Source organism: Phaenicophaeus curvirostris, chromosome 5 (genome assembly GCF_032191515.1).
Source record: "Phaenicophaeus curvirostris isolate KB17595 chromosome 5, BPBGC_Pcur_1.0, whole genome shotgun sequence".
Lineage (NCBI taxonomy): Eukaryota > Metazoa > Chordata > Aves > Cuculiformes > Cuculidae > Phaenicophaeus > Phaenicophaeus curvirostris.
Window position 1 is genome coordinate 68,845,352 of NC_091396.1, and position 19,066 is coordinate 68,864,417.

The window sequence follows — 19,066 nt, forward strand, 5'->3', positions numbered from 1 at the left end:
CGGGGTGGGGGGGGGGTGCTCCCTTTTGTTGCATGGGGGTCTCCAGCCGGGGCTGAGGGGAGGGCGAAGCGGGTGCGCGTTGGATGGGCCGGAGCCTCCCCGCTGCCCCATGAGCTCGACGACGGCGGGGGCGGCCCTGGGTGAGGGGCCCGCCGTGCCCTACGCGGTGGAGCTGGGTCTGACCGTGCTGCACACGGCGCTCTTCGCCGCCCTCTTCCTCTTCGCCTACCTGCAGCTCTGGCTGCTCCTCTACTACCGAGAGCGCCGGCTGAGCTACCACACGCTCTGCCTCTTCCTCTGCCTGCTCTGGGCAGCCCTCAGGACCACCCTCTTCTCCTTCTACCTGCAGAACTCCCTGCAGGGTCTCCGCCTCCAGCAGCCCTTTGCCCACTGGCTCCTCTACTACCTGCCCGGCTGCCTCCTCTTCTCCAGCCTCTGCCTCCTCAACCTCTATTTCGCCGAGGTAAGACCCTGGAGGGGGGATAAAACCTCCTCTTCAGCCGCCCCGACGAGCTGGGAGGTGCCCCAGAGGCTGGGGGTGCGGGAGGGCCCTGCTCGGGGTGGGATGGGGAGAGGCAGGAGCAGGGCTGTGCCCTCAGCGCTGGATTTTGAGGGGTGGGAGGCGTGGAGATTGTGCCCTGAACCCAGGCAGGCACAGGGATTGCACCCCGGATCCCGATTTGGGGATAGGGAGGTACGAGATACAGGGATTATGCCCTAAATCCAGGCTTTTCGAGGGGTATGAGGCACAGGGATTATGCCCCGAATCCAGATTTGGGGATGGAGAGATATGAGGTGCAGGGATTATGCTCTGAATCCAGGCAGGCACAGAGAATATGCCCCAAATCCAGATTTGGGGACGGAGAAGTATGAGGCACAGGGATTATGCTCCGAATCCAGGTTTTTTCGGGGGTACAAGGCACAGGGATTATGCCCCAAATCCAGATTTGGGGATGGAGAGGTATGAGGCACAGGGATTATGCTCCGAATCCAGTTGTTTGGGGGGTACAAGGCACAGGGATTATGCCCCAAATCCAGATTTGGTGATGGAGAGGTATGGGGTACAGGGGTTATGCTCCGAATCCAGATTTGGAGATTGGGGCAGGCATAGGGATTATGCCTCGAATCCAGGCTTGGGGATCAGGGGAGGTGCAGGGATGATGCCCTGAATCCAGGCTTTGGGGAAGGGGGTCGGTGGGATCGAGGAGGGTTGAGCAAAAAGTGTGTCCTGAATCCCAACCCCAGGGTGAGGGGATGTGGGGGACACCCTGAAGGCAAACTCCGAGGGGTGGCATGGAAGGGGGCAGGAACATGCCCTGAATCTAGGATTCGGGGGGGGGGGGGGGGCGGGGGTGTACTAAGATGTGCCCTGCTCTTGTGTGGGGCTTTTCCCCCTTTTCAGCCCTCTGAGGGGTGGCAGAGCGAGGAGGGCCTCTTGGGGGACTGCTTTGCATCCTTTTTTAATTGATTCCCGTTCTCTAAAGGGGACCAGAAAGTGGCAGCAGCAGGGGCTGCTTTGGCCTGGAGTGAAGCCAACCATTACGTCACCAGCCAGAGCCTCTTCTGCTATTGTTGCTGCGCTCCCTCCTTCTCTCCATCTCTCCGCTCTGAACCGGGCTTGTTGTTCTGCAGCTTCTCAGACAAAAAAAAAAAAAAAAACCCAACAAAAAAACCCCCTCAGATCCTCCTGCCTCCCTAGACAACAGCCTGGGGCTGGAGAGGTGGGCCCCTTCCTAGCACAAAGATCGCGACTGGGACGGTGCGGAGCTGCTTGTTGTTGTTGCTGAGCTGTATTCTTCCTTTCCCGGGTTCCCCATCACTTGTTTTGTATGATTTTTATCCTCCTTTCTCTAGTCCTTTCACTTGCCTTTTACCTTGAAAAGCCTCGGTTCTCCCCTCCCTTTCCTCTCGTGACTCTTTCGCTTCTGCTCCAGTTTCTCCCGAGCAAGCCCTCTGCTTCCCTGCCTCCCAGTGTGGTGACTTGTTTCATAAACAGGCAGTACTTTCCTTCCAGCTTTGTTGTTGTTGTTGGGATTCTTTGCTCTGCAGCTCTCAGCTGTTCGCCAGCCTCACAAAGGAATCGCTAACACACAGCGAAATCGCTCCATCGCTCCGATGTGTCACCGCTGGGAGTTATGATTTCATTTTCCCGAGGACATCAACATTCACATGATAGTGTGAGACTTGGAGCAATGGGGTTGTTCAGCTGTTTTGGTTCTTCCTTCTCTGGCACAAACACCTGGAAGCTGGGGTAAAGCTGCCTGTTGGGAAAGCTGTTGGTGTTAGACGTGCTGCCGATCGAGTGGCAGCAAAATAACAAATGGTGCATAGTGTGTGTAATCCTTCTTGTGTGTTAAAGAGAGCCTGACCTACCCATCCCTCCAACTAGAAGATGTTTGTGTTCCTTGAAAGGCAAGCTGAGGAAAGGATCCCGTAATCTGGTGCCACAAAGGGGCTGGATTTCTGTTTTTTTCCTCTAAGTCAGTGAATTCCGTGGGAGACTTGCCTCTTTGTAGGCTTAGAATCATGAAATGGTTTGGGTTGGAAGGGACCTCAAAGCCCATCCAGTCCCACCCCTGCCATGGGCAGGGACACCTCCCACTGGATCAGGGGCTCCAAGCCCCATCCAGCCTGGCCTGGAACCCCTCCAGGGATGGGGCAGCCACCACTTCCCTGGGCAACTTGTTTGAGTGCCTCACTCTTAAAAGGCTCCTTTAAAGAATGACAAAGTAAACTCAAATAGCTTCTCACAATATCTGTTTTTCAGTGAAGTCTGGCTGAATACACTCTGCTTCTTTCTCCTTGAAGACCTAGAGCCAAGGGAAATCCTGTCTGAGGAAATAAGAGCTCAGAATCTAGAGTGGGGAAGGATAAAATGACTTATTAAAATGGGTGTGAGTGCTGAGTTACGGAGAGGGTCTGACACTTGGCTGTCTCAGGCAGGATGGGTGTCCAGCATCTCGTGGTGTTTGTGGGTGATCTCATGCTGGAGAGAGGTGGTGAAGCTGGCAGCTCCAGTGGTTGAGAGAAAGAGTGCAGCTAAGTGGACTGAAAGCCTTTGGTGCTTTTCTGGCTTCCATTTTAATGAAAGAAATGATGCTGAGTAGCAATATTTGCTCCTCTGCTTGATAAAACAAGCTTATCCCTCCCTAGACAGAGGGTGCCACGTGCTGGGGGCTGGCTGGGCTGCATTCAGTGCTTCTCTTAAAGCACAGGAGGAGTTGTGCTAAGGGCGTAATTAAACAAGAACTGTCACTACCTGAAGCAAGGAGAGCAGCTATGGTTGGGACCACAGCAGCTGAGCTGAAGTGGCTCAATATCTAAAGGTGACTGGTATGTTTATGAGTGACTTCAAGTAGAACCTGCTGTGGAGGACCTGTCCGTTCCCAGTTCTTCAGGGCCAGTTGGTAGCAACCTGTAGAAGGTCATCGGGGCTTCTGCTCTTCTGAAGGTGTCATCCTGCTCTGGTATGTCCTCGGATAAAAGCACAAGCTGCCGTTGTGCAGAAGGGCTGGCTAATTGTCTTTGTACACAGTGCCTCCTTTGTGGAGAAATGGCATCTGTCAAAACACAGACCATGTTTTCTTCAAATAACATAGCACTGGAGCTAAACTTGCTGGATTTAAGATGCTTCTTGGACTATGGATGCTACAAGCAGAGGATGAAATGGTGCTGAGTGGTGGGGGAAGAGCTCCAGGAAACACCAAAAATCTATGGAGTGCTTGCATTGTTTTGTTGCTCTGGGGCTGAAATTCAGACTCATGGAACTGCCTAGTGTTCTTCTGTTCTGTTCTGTGGCGTGAGGGTGTCTTCTTCCTATCCCCTCCTGGCCCCTGAGGGGATATGGAGGCCTGACAATGTATAGGATGCTTATATGATGGTGACAGAGTTTGGGTTTTTTGCCACTGCCGTATTTCCTTTCGGAACGTCAGAAGGGGTGTAATGCCTTTTGCTTGTGAGCATCTCTTCCTTTCTGCTTTGTCTTGTGAACGAGTTCGTTTCCAGGAAATCTGGAGCTCACAGTACATCAGGTGAGAATTCCTCAGAACTTGCCTCAAACAAGGCTGATATCCAACTTGGGATGCTCCTCTGCCTTCCCTTTGGAATAGCTCCTCTGCTGCCAGCTAGACATCTCGAGTCGTGCTAAGTAATTCCCAAGAGTCTGCCAGCTCTGCTTTCCCCCGGGCATTGTCAGGAGCACAGCACAGGGAAATGCAGCCACAACAACCTCCCTCTTGACCCTTTCAAAGACCTTCTTGAGCACTTGGCATCCTTGCCTCACATGGGAGTCAGCAACTGTGTGCAAGGATGAGTAAGGCCTTCTGCCGGAGTCCGGCAGGCTGCTCCGCCAGACTGGCGTGGCCACAACCCTTAACCTGTCTGGGCCTCTCTAAGTGCTCCATCTGATTAGGTGACATCAGCCTCTTTCATCCCTCACTGCTCTAATTGCACTGGAGCAGACGTGCATGGGAAGAGCATCCAGCCATTTGTCCTTGCTGTCCTGTATAGAATCATAGAATCCCTTGGTTGGGAAAGACCTCTGAGATTATCAAGTCCAACCGTACCTGTCTGCTACTAAACCACATCCCTGAGCATCTCATCTACCTGTCTTTTAAACACCTCTGTGGATGGAGACTCAACCACCTCCCGGGGCAGCCTCTGCCTGAGAACCCTTTCTGTGAAGTTTTTCCTAATACCTAATCTGAAGCTGACCCTCATGCAACTTGAGGCTGTTTCCTCTCATCCCTTCACTTGTCACTTGGGTGAAGAGACTAGCACCCACCTCTCTGCAACCTCTTTTCAGACAGTTGTAGACAGCGATAAGGTCTCACCTAAGCCTCCTCTTCTCCTGGCCAATCAACCCCAGTTCCTTCAGCTGTTCCTCCTAAGACTCGTATCTTCCTTGTCTTCTCAGATGGAAAACTGGAAGAGCCTCCATCCTTTCTTTCACCTCCCTTGGCTAGGAGACACCTAGCACATGTGCTAGGGAGGGGGAGCTGGTAAGGGGTCACTTAAAACCGGTCTATCCCATAGCTGGTGATTCCTGTGGATCCCACGCTTCCTGAATGAACAGGTGGCCATGCTGGCAACCAGATATTCTAGGAAACTGGGGTACATGCAGGTTGCACCTTGTGTTTACGATGGCATAGGATGATTTCAGTATTAGTGGGGATGGTGAGAGACCCTCCTCGTGAACAGCTCCAGCTCTTCTTCAGAGGGATGGGCAGGGGCTTGCACACTTGTTATGGGATGCAGTCCCAAAATAGTTCGTGCTCTGCTCTGATGCTTGGTGCTGAACACCTGCGAGAGAAGCCATCTGTCTGTGGATGCTCCTGCAGCTGAGTGAGGGCTGTGTTCATGTCAAGGTAGGACATGGTTGTGTCTTGAAATGTTTTGCTGTGAGGGTGAGGAGGCCCTGGCCCAGGCTGCCCGGAGAAGTGGTGGCTGCCCCATCCCTGGAGGGGTTCCAGGCCAGGTTGGATGGGGCTTGGAGCCCCTAATCCAGTGGGAGGTATCCATGTCCATGGCAGGGGGTAGAACAGGATGGGCTTTAAGGTCCCTTCCAACTCAAACCATTCCATAATCGTTGGAGAGCCCAGACTCATGATTTCTTTATGAAGCAATAGAGGCTTTGATTTCATCAGGCAATGCAAAGTTTCAGGCTTTCCTGGATCTTTGAGATCTGTTGTGAATGCCTGTTCCGGGACCAAGCTGAGGTGCTCTCTGAGGCTCAGTGTTAGGGCTGAGGTCCTGGCTTGTGCAGGTGCACAATGTGATCAACAGAGCTGTCTGTGGGACACAGTCTGTCGCTTGTCTGTTCTTAGTGGCTGTGACACCTCTGGGACACCTTTTTAATGATGAGTGTGTGTTTTAAACAGTGCTCTGAGGACACGCCCTTAGCAAGTGCACTTTTGTGAAATACATTAGCTCTCATCCCTAAACCCAAAGCCTCCAGCATCACAGGGGACTTTGAGGTCTGTAGCTTTCCTCAGCCTTGCTTTCTTCCTGAATCTGAGGCTGATGTGAAGTGCTCAGAGGTCTTGTGGCTCCAGAAGGACGACTGAGTATTCCTTTACTGTTATAAATGCTTGCTCAGGAGTAAATGCTCCCAGTGCTGCAGCTCTGGGCTAGCAGGGATCTCTGTTTCTCATTTTCTGTGTCACTTCTGGGACTGGTCTCACCCAGGAACTGAAGGAACCGTTCTCTTCGTGAGGGTTGCTCCTAGCAACTTGGCATAACACACCTGTTTGAGGTCAGAGGAGTGTGTTTCCTATTTTTATGAAGAACAAGACTGCTCCTGAGCTCTCTGTGCTGGCTTCTTCCCAGGGGAACCCTCTACATAAGCCATCCTTGGGTGTTGAAAGCAGCAAAGCTAGTCCAGTCCTGAGGGGTTTGCAAGATTGTCTCGAGAATGAGAACCCAAAGATTCATTGCGAACACTACTGGTGTTGCCTACTGAAGAACAGGCAACCTTCAGATGAGTTATGTCATAATAACCAAAACCACCTAAAAAGTGATGCCTGCTCTCTCCCTCACGTTATGGGACTGAATAGGTGGGGGCTAATGAAGATGTAAGGCTGGTGCCAGGGTCTCCCTCTGCTTCTTGTGGCACTGGTCCAAGTGCAAGTCTCCCGTTGCCATTGCACTCTTAACCCTGGGACAGCTTTGTGTGTCTTCGTCCCCAGGGCTTGGGGCTGTAGGGGAGAGGCTAGGGAGACCGACCTGCACAGGGCTACTGCAGCTGTGGAAGCTGCATCTTCTAGAGTCATAGAATCATTAAGACCTCTAGAGTCATAGAAAAGACATCTAAGATGATCAAATCCAACTGTCAAATGCAACTTCAGCCCATGGCATCTCCCTGCTGAGCTGAGGGGCTGTTCTCACCCTGGTGATGGGCTGGAATACAAGTCAGACTTTTGACTGCTTTGCTGTTTGGAGGCTGTAGGGACGGGCCGCTCTTCTGGGAGTCAAAGCAGAAGTACAAATAACTCTGATGGATTTCCATGCTGCACAAAAGGGTGCTGAACCAAGAGGTTTCAGAGCTGGATGTCCTTGATGTCTCTCTTGACGCTCCTGAAGTGCTTGAGTATAGGGAGTGCAGGGAAAGGATGAGGGGGAACGTTTTCAGCTGAAAGAGGGGAGATTGCGATGAGATCTTGGGAAGAAATGTTTTGCTGTGAGGGTGGGGAGGCCCTGGCCCAGGCTGCCCAGAGCAGTGGTGGCTGCCCCATCCCTGGAGGGGTTCAAGGCCAGGCTGGATGGGGCTTGGAGCCCCTGATCCAGTGGGAGGTGTCCCTGCCCATGGCAGGGGTGGGACTGGATGGGCTTTAAGGTCTCTTGCAATCCAAACCATTCTGTACAGGCAACCTAAGGTCAGAGAAAGATTTGAGGATTTTCCTGTTTTGAAGTCACCTCATGGTCCTTCTGATGCCCAGGTTTCCTGTAGCTCAGATGAGCTGTGCTGCTCTGAGTGGGTTATACCATGCTTATGTAATTCTCTGGGGTGGAATAGAGGACAAGGAGGTAGAGGGCTTGGAGACCGCTTGTAGTGTGATGTCCCTCAGCTGGGGGGGCTGGATGCCTCCCTCTGCTGAAGAACTGTATCTTATTCCCCTTTTAAGTGCTTCCTGAGTTCATCCTTCCTCGTACTGGGGAAGAGGCAGACAGTGCAACTGGCTCTCAGAACAGGGTTGCTGAAGCTGCCTAGTGCTTCTAAATGCTTGGAACTTCTCTAATGGACCAGAGAACCCTCAAATCCTGAAACTACTCTTGTTGGTAGGAGCCTGGTTTCTGAAGCTTGGGTGCCGTTGTTGCCTGGTGCTGACTGGAAGGCAGGAGCCAAGAAATCCCATCAAAGTGAAAGGTGACTAAGGATGCCTTGTCAGAGATGAGTGGTCCTTCTTTGCAGCCTGGAAGCTGACAGGGAGGACTTCTGTAGAAGCAGTGAAACTAAACATCTGTGGTGATGCCACAGTGACCTCATGCTGACCACAAGTACCTGTCTGCTGGATCTACTGGCTGCCTCTTCCCAAGTTCCTTCAAGGTCTCTGATCAGAACAGGAGATTTGCTTGAGGCTGAATGCAACCCTCAGCTCTGGGATCCTTCCTGGTGGGGTCTGCACCAGGATCTGTGTTTTTCACAGGAGAAAACCCAGTTCCTGCTATGGCTGTGCTGAATTAATGTGTGACGAGCGAGCTCATGTGGTTCTACCAGCATCCTGCTTTCTTGTGCCTTGTTCTGACCATGTGTGTGCACCAGTTACCTGTCCCTTGTGGCAGGATTGCTGAGCTGGGACTGGGGACTATGTCCTCAGTTTAGAAGTCCTGTGTGCTTCAACAGGAGCTGCTCTCCAGCCCAAAGAAATGTGGAGCCTCGTCTGCTGCATTGGAAGGGTGCTGTAGGGCTGCTGGGAGGTCAGCTGATGGTTCTCCAGCCTTCCTGACCTAAATGGCTGGGGTACAGGCATGGCTTCAGTACTTGCAGTTTGAAGAGAGGCTGGTGAGCTCTTGCTTTGGAGCACTGATCCTTAATTTGTGTGATGAGATCCTAACAACCCAGATCCGCTCCACCTTGGCCTTCCACCTTGGAGGGCTTTCTACCACCTCAGAGTTACTGTTCAGGTGTATTTGGCCTACAAACTTCTTCAGGGTGGAAGAGCTGTGAGCTCCAAATGCTTGTTACAGCCTGCAGGTTGATAATGATTGGGGTCCTAAAACGTGCAGCACAGGAGGCTGGGCAAAGCAGATGCATTTTTGAATGATTTTAATGACTGATGAGTGCTAAACTCCTTGCTTTTCTTGAGGTCCTTAGATGTGGTGTTTAAATCCTTGACACATATGGGATATTAAATATGTTTTTCCCTACCGAGCACCTACATTTTGAGCTTGACTTGCAGGAGAAAGAACACCAGTTATTCTTGCAGGTAGGTCTCATGCGAGACTTGGTGCTAAGAGATAATCCAGAGTCCTTCAGGAGGTCTAATGGGATGCTGGCTCCGCTGAGGCGTGTGTCCTTACTAAGCTTAGAGGAGAACTGTAGGTCACAATCAATAATGCTGTGCAAATCTTTTCCCCCAGGTCATATTCAAAGTGAAATGTGCAGCTGAATTCAACAAGTACAAGTAAGTGATGCTTCTCTAACGTTGCCTTCAAAGCTGGCTTAAGGTCAACTTTGGCTGCAGTGCTGAGAATGGGAGCTCCAGAACCCAAAGCCTGAGCCCTTTCTAGCTGTGCTCTGATAAAGGATGGATGCTGTGCCTTGGAGCAGGACTAGGAGCTCCAAGGGTCCCAAGCAAGCTACAGCCTATGCCTTGTGCCTCTATACCTCATCAGCATCCCAGCAGCAGTGCTGCTAGCAGAGCAGATAAACTCTTGATCGCTCCTACACATAAGGAGGAAATTCTTTACTGTGAGGGTGATTGAGGCCCTGGCCCATGTTGCTCAGGGAAGTTGAGGCTGCCCCTAGAGGTGTTCAAGGCCAGGCTGGATGGGGCTTGGAGCCCCTGATCCAGTGGGAGGTGTCCCTGCCTGTGGCAGGGGGGTTGAAATTCCAAGCTGTCCCACCCCAAGGAAAGATCAGATGAGGCTTGAGCAATTGGTGGGACCTGTGTTTGTGCAGCCTAGCCACTTCCTGGGAAACCCACAACAGAAAATGCAAGCTCCAGTGGCTTTCAATAAAGAAGTTGCAGTGGTTGTGATGACTCATAGCTTATTGACTGGAGTTAATGCAGAGCTAGAGCAACACTTAAAATCTGCAAGATAAGAACCCGACTGTCAGAAGATGAGTCTTGTAACTCATGACTACTTGTGCTGCTTGTGCATTATGAGAGCAGCTCAAACAAATACTCTGCAGACTTGGGCTGTCAGTGCAACCACTGAAACCTGCTGGAATGTCTCATCTCCATAGCAAGCAGGGCACTGGGCATGCTGGGAGGTCCTCTTACGTGATGAGATGGGAGAGGGGTGGGGAATGACCCTAGGATTGTCTGACTTGAACTCCATTTTTCGCCCCCTTCTCTCCAGGGTCCTGTTGTATCTGGGCTCCGTATTTACCAGCCTCCTCTTCTTAGTTGTGAACTTAGCTTGTGCAATGTTAATCCATGGTGAGGTCCCGGAGAGCCAGCTGCGGTGGACAGTCCTTGCCCGTGCCCTGGTCAACGACAGCCTCTTCATCCTCTGTGCCATCTCGCTGGCTTGCTGCATGTGCAAACTGGGAAAGATGTCTTCAGCGAACGTCTACCTCGAGTCTAAGGTAGGAAAATGCCTTGCCAGCCACGCTGGAACTGCACAGTCATCAGCTGGGATCTGTGGTTGGAACTGGATGATCTTTAAGGTCCCTTCCAGCCCAAACACTTCTGTGGTTGATTATACTCAGCAATGCTGGCCTGGCTGCATGGGAGCTACACTTAATCATGGAATGGTTTGGGTTGGAAGGGACCTTAAAGCCCATCCAGTCCCACCCCTGCCATGGGCAGGGACACCTCCCACTGGATCATGTTGCTCAAAGCCTCATCCAGCCTGGCCTTGAACCCCTTCAGGGAGGGAACATCCATGACTTCCCTGGGCAACCTGCGCCAGGCCGTCACCACCCTCAGTGAAAAAAATTCTTCCTAATATCTAATCTAAATCTTCCCCTTCCAATTCAAAGCCTTTCCTCCTCATCCTGTCACTCCAGGCCATTGTAAAAAGCCCCTCCCTACCTTTCTTGCAGCCCTGAAGATGTACTGGGAGGCTGCTTTCAGGTCTTCTATTCTCCAGGCTGAACCATCCCAACTCTCTCAGACAGTCCTTTTAACAGAGATGCTCCAGCCCTCAGATCATCTTTGTGGTCTCCTCTGGACCTGGTCCAACGGTTCCATATCCTTCTTGTGTTGGGTGTTCCAGAAGTGGACACTCTAGCTCAAATCCTCTTCTCAGTGTGGAGGTGGCAGATCTTGGCCTCTTTCCTCTAGAAAGTGCATGCTTCTGCCGTGGGATTGAAGTGCCCTGCATGTTTTTAGGGGAATTCACTCTTTGCAGCTTTGCTGGCACTGCCGGACACTTTTGAGCTTCTGGATGCTTTTCAGGTGTAGAAGTACAACTTGAGGTTTGACTGAAAGAGAAGGTTCTTTAAGCAGTTTCTGCCCTTTATTGTCACGAAGGACAGGGGATTGTGCAGAGTGCAAATAGCTCTGGCAGGTGCACGACAGTTCTCTGCAGAAGGGAGCCCCTTGCAGTCCAGCTTTAGCTGCCACTGCTCACCAGTCCCAGATGGACTAACTTCCAGAGAAGCCCTGCTTGAATTCTCAACCTGACTGTCTGGAAAAGGTCTCTTGCATTCAAAAACTGTCTCCCTTCCCTGCCTTGGGGGCATCCTCTGCTTTTGTGTTGTGGAGGAGCTGGGAAAATAAGGTGGGGAGGAGCAGCAGGGTTACACAAATGCCTGAAAAGGCTGTCCTGCCTCCTGAACTCCAGCGTGAACTTGCTGACTCCAAACAAGACAGCGAGGCTGGAGGGGCTGGGTGAGGCTGCTGCCTCCCCTGCAGGCAGGAAGGTTCATCTGACGCTTGGGGAGGCGGCTGCTGCCAGATCCTGTACTGTGATCCTTGTCAGCCAGAGATGTCCCATTGTAGAAGTGTCAAGGTTGGAAAAGACCTCTCAGCTCGTCTGGTCCAATGACCAGCCCAACACCATGATGCCTAATAAACCATGTCCCCAAGTGCCACATCTGCATGCTTTTTGAACCCCTGCAGGGATGGAGACTCCACCACTGCCCTGGGCAGGGCTTCACCACTCTTTCAGTAAAGAAATTTTTCCTAATATCCAATCTAAACCTCCCCTGGCATAACTTGAGGCCAATTCCTCTCATCCTATCACTACTTACTTGGGAGAAGAGACCAACACCCACCTCACCACAACCTCCTTTCAGGGAGTTGTAGAGAGTGATGAGGTCTCCCTTGTCTTGTGACTTGCTTCACTGGCCTTTCTGCCTCTTGTTCCGCTGTCTGGAATCGCAAGGGCTTGGCTCACAGCGCTGGAGCAGACTGTGTTCTTGAGGTGGTGTCACAGGGACTTGTCTGTTAGCAGCACTTCCATGCTGACTCTTCCAAGATGGTCTTAAGCAAGCACTGTAAAGCAGAGGAAAGCACTGTAGGAGAGCAGAGTTAGCAGAGCCATAGCTTGCAAGTGGAGCAGGTCAGTGGGATGTGCTTCCTGAGCAGATGGCCTCTCTAATCACAAAGGCAAGTCAGCTGCTGAGATGTTTGTCTAATCTTGCTGTATTCTGCTGCCTCATGGCTTGGTGGCTGCCAGTAGCTCTTAAAGGCCTCACGGGTCTATTTAGTGAAGATATGGGGACACTTGCAGATCTTCACTTGGCTTCCTCTCCTGTGGCCCTCCAGGAAGGGTCAGTATCATGGCCTTCAGGTACCTCACACAGCTATCGCGTCTGAAACGGTGTGGAGAAAGCTGTTCTTCATCAGCAGAGTTGGTCCTGCAGCATCTATCCACCTGCTGCTCTGTGCACAGCAAAGCCTGGTCCCACAGCAGCCTTGGGATTCAGGTGCTGGGTCTATTATTTTTGCCGTGTTCTCAGAGTTGCCCACCTCAAATATTTGGGCTTCTTTCCTAAACAAATGTTGTGTTTGGTGTCAGTGGTGCCTCCCTGCTGCGAGCGAGCCAGGACACCTCTGCTGATCAGGGTATGGAAGCAGCAAGATGCTTTTCTGAATGGCTGTTAGTTGGCCTTCTGGAGACTTCTACAGTGGGTGGGATAATGTCTCTGAGGACCAGCGGTCTGAAGCTGGCTGTGAAGTTCCTGAGGATGATGCTTCTGCGCTTCGAGTCTTCCCTGCTCCCTGGTGACGCTGCCTGTATCACTCTGCTACTGTCATGAATTCATCACATGAGGAAGCTCTTAACCAGCTCTGAATATTTTAGCAGCAACACACAAATCTTCTAGGTCATTCTTGGTTTGCACGGTTTCGCGTGCATTCAAGGAGGGAGGGAATTGCAGCTCTGTAGGAAGGTCTGCGTTAAACCTGTTCTTTCTTCCTGTTCTAGGGAACATCTGTCTGCCAGGCTATTCTTGTGGGATCTGTGGTCGCTCTGCTCTATTCCTCAAGGGCTTGCTATAACCTGGTAGCTGTGGCCATATCTCCAGACAATGTTCCTGGTCCTTTTAACTATGGCTGGGACAACCTTTCGGACAAGGTAAGTGTCTGTGAGGCCAGTTTGGAGCTGGCAAAGCAAAAGGCAGTTACTCTGCTGTCTTGTAAGGGGACGTGTAGGTGAAAATCAGGTCTCTGTTCTGTTGGGTCCCCGGAGAAGCTGGCTTTCTGCCTACAGAAGCCCTGCTCCACCAGAGCAAGTCTGAATCTTCCTCTGCTTGGTGACTTTTTCAGGAGGGATTCCCTGTTGTGCTCTTTAGTTTTAGGCTGCCAACTCTTCTTTTGGGGAAAGGAGGAACCAGTCAACTAGAGCAGAAAAGCAATGCTGCATGAGGGAAGAGTCTCTGGTGTGGGGAGGGAGCTGATGACACCCTGTATGGCTAAAACCAGCAGCAGTGGGCAGCTAAGGATCACTGTTCTGGTTGAATCCTGCCTTCATTAGGGTTCCTCTGTGTTCCTAGTTGGGTGCTGTGTCCAGCTTTGGGAGCTGTGTCACTCTGCTGATGGCTGGGATTGTACAGAGAGCTTTAACTTCCGTCCGCAGGCGCACGTGGAAGTGAGCAGTGAAGAGTACGTGGTGTTCGGAGTGGTCCTCTTCCTCTGGGAGCTGGTGCCAACTACTTTTGTGGTGCTGTTCTTCCGGGCCCAGAGACTGAGTCAGAACTTGGTAGGCCTGAGGGAGCTGCTGTGGCTCCAGGAGCCCTGAGGTGCCTGGGAGGCAGCGTGGGGGAGGCTGTCGGAAGCATCACACTTCTGGCCTAACTCCTTTCTCTTCAACAGATGCCAGCGGGGATGGTCAATAGCCACAGTTACAGCTCCAGAGCCTACTTCTTTGACAATCCCAGACGCTACGACAGCGATGATGACTTGTCACGACTCGGGGCCAGGGAAGGAGGGTAAGAATTGTTGGGCAAGGGAAAGCACAGGTGCTGTGCTACTGCCTGATGCTCTTAGCTCCTGCTTGTAGGAAAAGCTGTGATACAAGAGGCAGCGTGGGCAAGGTGGATGAGGCAAGGAGCCCTCTGAGCTGGGTTTTTTCCCCTCTGCAGCTCACAAGGAGCTCTTTCTATTAGAAGTGACCAGCTCTGAGAGGTGGATATCGCACTGGGTGCTCACAACTGGTTACAGACAAGAGATCTTGCTAGGATCCTTCCTCAGCTGTGGGCTCTTAATAGACTTCCAGAGGAATTTCTCCACTGAGAAGTGAGAGGTGGTGAAGTCCTGGGAGGGAGGTGGTCTCTGGGTGCCAGCTGGAACAAAGCTATGTAGGAACACCTGACCATTCTCCCCCACACCGGGTGTCCCCTGGTAAACTAAGGGGAAACCTGATGGCCCTGTGCCTGCCCCTGCCCAGGGGTTCAGGGTTGTTGAGCAGTGTCACAGGGCCTGGTGCTCTTCTTATGCCTGTTTTATCAAGGCCAGGTTCCTTGGAGATACCGTGCATGTCATGGCCTGCTTCCACATCCTTGAATACCCCAATCAGTGCTGGGAGCAGAAGTCTCACCTGGCAGTGGAGATTGATTTGAGGCAAATTATTCATCTCTAAGAGTCCGTGTCTGGTTTTTCTGTCTCTCCTCCCAGCTTGGCCACCCCTCAGTGCTCTGGCTGCTACGGGTCCCTGGCTGGGAATGACAACTGCGCCGCGGGTCCCCCCGTCAGCGGAACCGCTCCAGACGGCGGCCCCTTGCTCTTTGCCGCGGGCGGCTCGGAGATGAATAATCACCATATCTCATACCCTGCTCCACAAAACTGAAGAGGCTGCGAGGGCACTTTCTTCCCAGAAGTGGCATTCATGTATAGGATTTGTAACCTGTTTTTCTCTTTCCTTCTTCCCCGAAGCATCTAACTCATTGACACAAACATTCCACTACCTGCTGCAGCTGTAAGCAGGACCGAGCCTACGGCTGCAGGCAGTAAAGCAAGAGAACTGTGACTTCTTTTTAAGGTACCATTGTAGCAAAGTGAAGCTGAACTCTCTGGAAGCTTTTTTTTTCTTGGTCTGGTCTTCAAGATGTTGGCAGCTAAATGCACCAGAGCTTCCTCACTAGAAAAGAAACATCAAATGCGTATTTGCACTTTTATCTGCACACTTGGAAGGAACGGATCTTGCTCAGGCTGTGCTTGGCCTGAGACTGTTCTAGTTACTCTTTTAATTGCACATCCAGAGCTGGGAGAGGCACTGTCTTCCTGCAAAGACGTGTTCTGTGAAGTACTCTGCATCCTGACTCACTGGGGAGCATGAAGCTCCGCTCACCGAGCGTGTTGCGGGCAGGGCCTCCTGTGGTGAATGTTGAAGTGAACTGTGCCATATCCACAGCCGGCGGGGCTCGGGCCTCGGGGATGAGTGTGGTCTTGCTCTGGCTGCTGGTCCTCCTTCTGCCTGCTTGCTGAACTGTCCCACCTAGGACCGCGGACTCTCAGCTTGAGCTCAAAGCATATCCTAGCAGAGGCCTGGGAGGGTGAGATCCAGTGTTCCTACTGGCATTAAGATCCCTGCCTTGTAACCACCCCGCTCGCTTGTGGCAAAGGAAGAAGGCTGGCTGGCGTGGTAGCTGCTCTCGAGCGAGGGGGCAAGGCTTTCTAGGCTCCTGCCTCCTGGGAAAGCTCGGAGCTGGCGCAGCAGGAGTGTGTGTGCAGGAACATGTGTGGCCTAAAGCCCCTGTAGAACCAGGGCTGCTTTACCTGGTGGGGTGAGAGCAGCCTTGCTCCTTCCTCCTCCTCGCCCGGGGCCAGGCACCCCTTCCCCTTCAGTATTAAAATGCATTTAGCAGATAACCAAGTGTTTTAGCCTGCGTGAATGTGAACCAGCGGGGTCCCCCTGGGCTGCAGGAGGTGTCTGTCTGCTCACGGAGGCAAGAGGGAAGCAGCAGGATCTGGCCCTGAGCTCTTAGAGATCTGCCCCCTGGGGTGTGTGTGGGCTTGGAGTGCTAGGTCAGCCCGGGAGGGGGTTTCTCTGTCTCTTTAACCAAAATAGCCAAGTTCCCCCTGGCTTATAGCTCTATTGGGCTCTTGGAAATGAGGTTTGATGTTATTCCTGGCTTGTCCCTGAGCCTGATAGGGTGAGGAATGAAGCGGCTTTGGCCGCAGGCTTGAATGGAGGCACTGGGCCAGGGCAGGCAGCAGCTCTGACCTCTAGTGACAACCTGAACTGGAACTTTTAACCCCCTTAAAGCTGCTCCTGCTAGTCAAACCTGAGTCAGACACTTGAAGGACCCAGCAGGGGCGAAGGAATTCCCTGTGCATGGAGCTGCAAGGTCCTGGCTCTGGCTGGGGGACTGGTGGGACCTTGCAGCAGCTGCAGCCTCCCCAGCCTTGTGTGAGAGAAACCCCTGGCCCCGGAGCAGCCCTGGCCTCTCCTCGCTTGCTGTGTGCTCACTAGAGTGGCGCTGTCACCACCCTTGATGCCACATCTCCCCCTGAGAACACTTTATCCCTCTGTGTGGTTGGTGCTGGCTCGTGGGCTTCTCCCTGCTGACCAACTTTGCTCTCGCTGGCTCTGCTTCTTTTTGGAGAAGGCTCCTGGATGCCAACTTCCAGCACATCCCTCTTGCTCTAGTACTTGAACCAGAGAGCTCCGACCGTAGCGGCTGGGGCTCTCCTGGCTGCTCTCCCTTGTGTGGGGTAAGGGACCTGTCTCCTCGCCTCGCCGGGGGGTGAGAAGGGTTTGCTCCATCTCAATCACTGCTTGACTTATGGCAAAGCTCCTGGCTGGGGCGTGTTGCCCTTCCTCCTTTTCCCATAAGTCACCAAAGACAGTAAGTGACGCTAGTGGCCCTTGTTCTTGCTTAAATTCCGAAGCACTAGGAGCACTTTAAGTTTTTTCTTTGGAGGGAAAGGAGTGTAGTGCAAAAAAAAAAACCGAGAAAAATAATTAAAAAATAAAGAATTAAAGGGCTACAGGCTCCTTGTTCCTATTGCACTGAAGCACACAGCAACACTACGATCTTCCTGGCGTGCGGACGGCAGGTCGGGGTGGTGAGTCTCGTTGCTAACGTCCTCGTGAGCGACTCGCAAAGCGTTTTGGTTCGATTCCTTTGTACGGATGGCCATTAATTTCCAAACTGCCTGCTCCCGCTGGGGCCGGTCCCGTGTTTTACTGAAGTAATTTATAGCGGAGAAGTACAATGACTTTTTTTAATGCATAGTTGCCTTTCATTAAACTTTCTTTTTTGTTGTTGTTGTTTTCTGGTATGGTTTAACGGTGTTTTGGCTTTGCAGTCGGGCAGCAGCTGGCTGCAACAGGAAGCTGTGGCCAATGAATGTACCTAGTTGTTCTTCACTAAACTGTAACCAAGCACTACTCTGTTGAAATTAAAACAAAAAAAGACTTGCTGTGCTGGGTTGCTGGAGGCCTGGCTGTGTTTTGCTCCTGCCGTGCTCCCGCTGTCCCTCGTGGCCTGGCTGGGGGCTCCGTGCCAGCACAGGACCCTGTCTGGTAACTCCTCAAGGTGCTTCTTGGTGGGCTCCACAGGCTGAGTTGGTTGCGGTGGAGCTCGATCTTGGGATCAGCGCCCCGTGCTTTGCTCCAGTGTGACAGCCACCTCCATCCAAGTCCCTCTCCGGGCCTCAATCTGGTTGGGTGCATGGCACCCACATGTGGGTTTTGCAGAGGGTCCTGCAGCTTCCCCGCTGCAGCAGTGGGTTCTTTTGGAGGGGCAGGGGACGACAGAGCAGCTTTCCTTCCCCCTGCCCTCAGAAGGTGCTTGATCTCTGCTGTTTCTCAGGGCTGGCTGTGGCCCAGAGGGACACAGGGCTTCCCTGTGTCCCCAGCTCCTGAGCTCAAACCACGTCCTCCATGCGTCACCACCTTCTGCATCCCCACGCAGCTCCCAGGGCAGAGCAGAAGCTGCTCAGGACCTGCAATCCCTCTGGCTCTGAGCTGTGGAGGGGCTGAAAACCCCACCTCGGGCTCTCACATGCTTCCCTTAGGTCTTCGTACGGGTTTATCTGCATGGCCTTGAGCTCACCGCGAATGGCAGCGGCTTGGCTGGAGCTCAGGCAGCATCGTCTCGCACGGCAACGCTTCTGTGCCGGGGCAGCCCCACAAAGAGCGTCTCCTTACCCTTAGTCCTGCCCGGCTGCCAGCGGGAGAGGAGCAGGTCCCAAACAAGGACAATCCTGCTCTAACAGGCTGGGGAGGGCAGCAGGAGAGGCTGTGAGCCTGGTCCCAGCAGGAGCTGCCCCATGGACTGTAGGGTGAGATGCAGAGGTACCGCTAGCTCCCCCTGCCCTGAGGAAAAGGCCCTGGCTGGATGCAAAGCAGATTGTTTTTTTTGTTTTTTTTTTTTTACAAGTGGTGTCCCCAGGGCTCAGTGCTGGGTCCAGCCCTGTTCAATGTCTTTATCAATGACCTGGATGAAGGCATCGAGTGCACCCTGAGCAAGTTTGTGGACGACACTAAGCTGGGTGGAAGCTGGATCTGCTGGAGGGTCGGGAGGCTCCAAAGGGATCTGAACAGGCTGGACCGCTGGGCTGAGACCAACGGGATGAGGTTTAACAAGGCCAAATGCCGGGTCCTGCACTTGGAGCACAACAACCCTGAGCAGCTACAGACTAGGAGAAGTCTGGCTGGAAACTGCCTGGAGGAGAGGGACCTGGGGGTGTTGGTTGACAGCAACTGAACATGAGCCAGCAGTGGCCCAGGTGGCCAAGAAGGCCAATGGCATCTTGGCTTGGATCAGAAACGGCGTGACCAGCAGGTCCAGGGAGGTTCTTCTCCCTCTGGACTTGGCACTGGTGAGGCCGCTCCTCGAATCCTGCGTTCAGTTCTGGGCCCCTCACCACAAGAAGGATGTTGAGGCTCTGGAGCGAGTCCAGAGAAGAGCAACAAAGCTGGTGTATAAAACCTGGTAGGTTTTTCTACAGCAGAATGCAGATGCTGTAAGTGAGGGGCTGGGTGGAAGCACAGAGCAGGTAAG

At 52.7% G+C, this 19,066-nt stretch overlaps 1 protein-coding gene across 1 annotated transcript; it reads left to right on the plus strand.

Annotated features, from left to right (window-relative positions):
* The first annotated feature begins 14 nt into the window (after window positions 1-14).
* GPR137C (G protein-coupled receptor 137C) lies at window positions 15-17,462 on the plus strand. The gene is made up of 7 exons (XM_069856889.1): window positions 15-463; window positions 9,079-9,122; window positions 10,024-10,252; window positions 13,042-13,191; window positions 13,693-13,815; window positions 13,929-14,044; window positions 14,730-17,462. The coding sequence occupies exons 1-7, from the start codon at window positions 110-112 to the stop codon at window positions 14,899-14,901; spliced, it is 1,188 nt and encodes a 395-aa protein (XP_069712990.1). The 5' UTR covers window positions 15-109; the 3' UTR covers window positions 14,902-17,462.
* Window positions 17,463-19,066: the final 1,604 nt, after the last annotated feature.

Excerpts from the sequence above, each read along its gene's own strand:
- GPR137C (XM_069856889.1), top strand. The coding sequence starts at position 110 with ATGAGCTCGACGACGGCGGGGGCGGCCCTGGGTGAGGGGCCCGCCGTG. Across the intron at positions 9,123-10,023 it reads GCTGAATTCAACAAGTACAA|GGTCCTGTTGTATCTGGGCT; the intron begins GTAAGTGATGCT and ends CCTTCTCTCCAG. Across the intron at positions 13,192-13,692 it reads GGGACAACCTTTCGGACAAG|GCGCACGTGGAAGTGAGCAG; the intron begins GTAAGTGTCTGT and ends TTCCGTCCGCAG.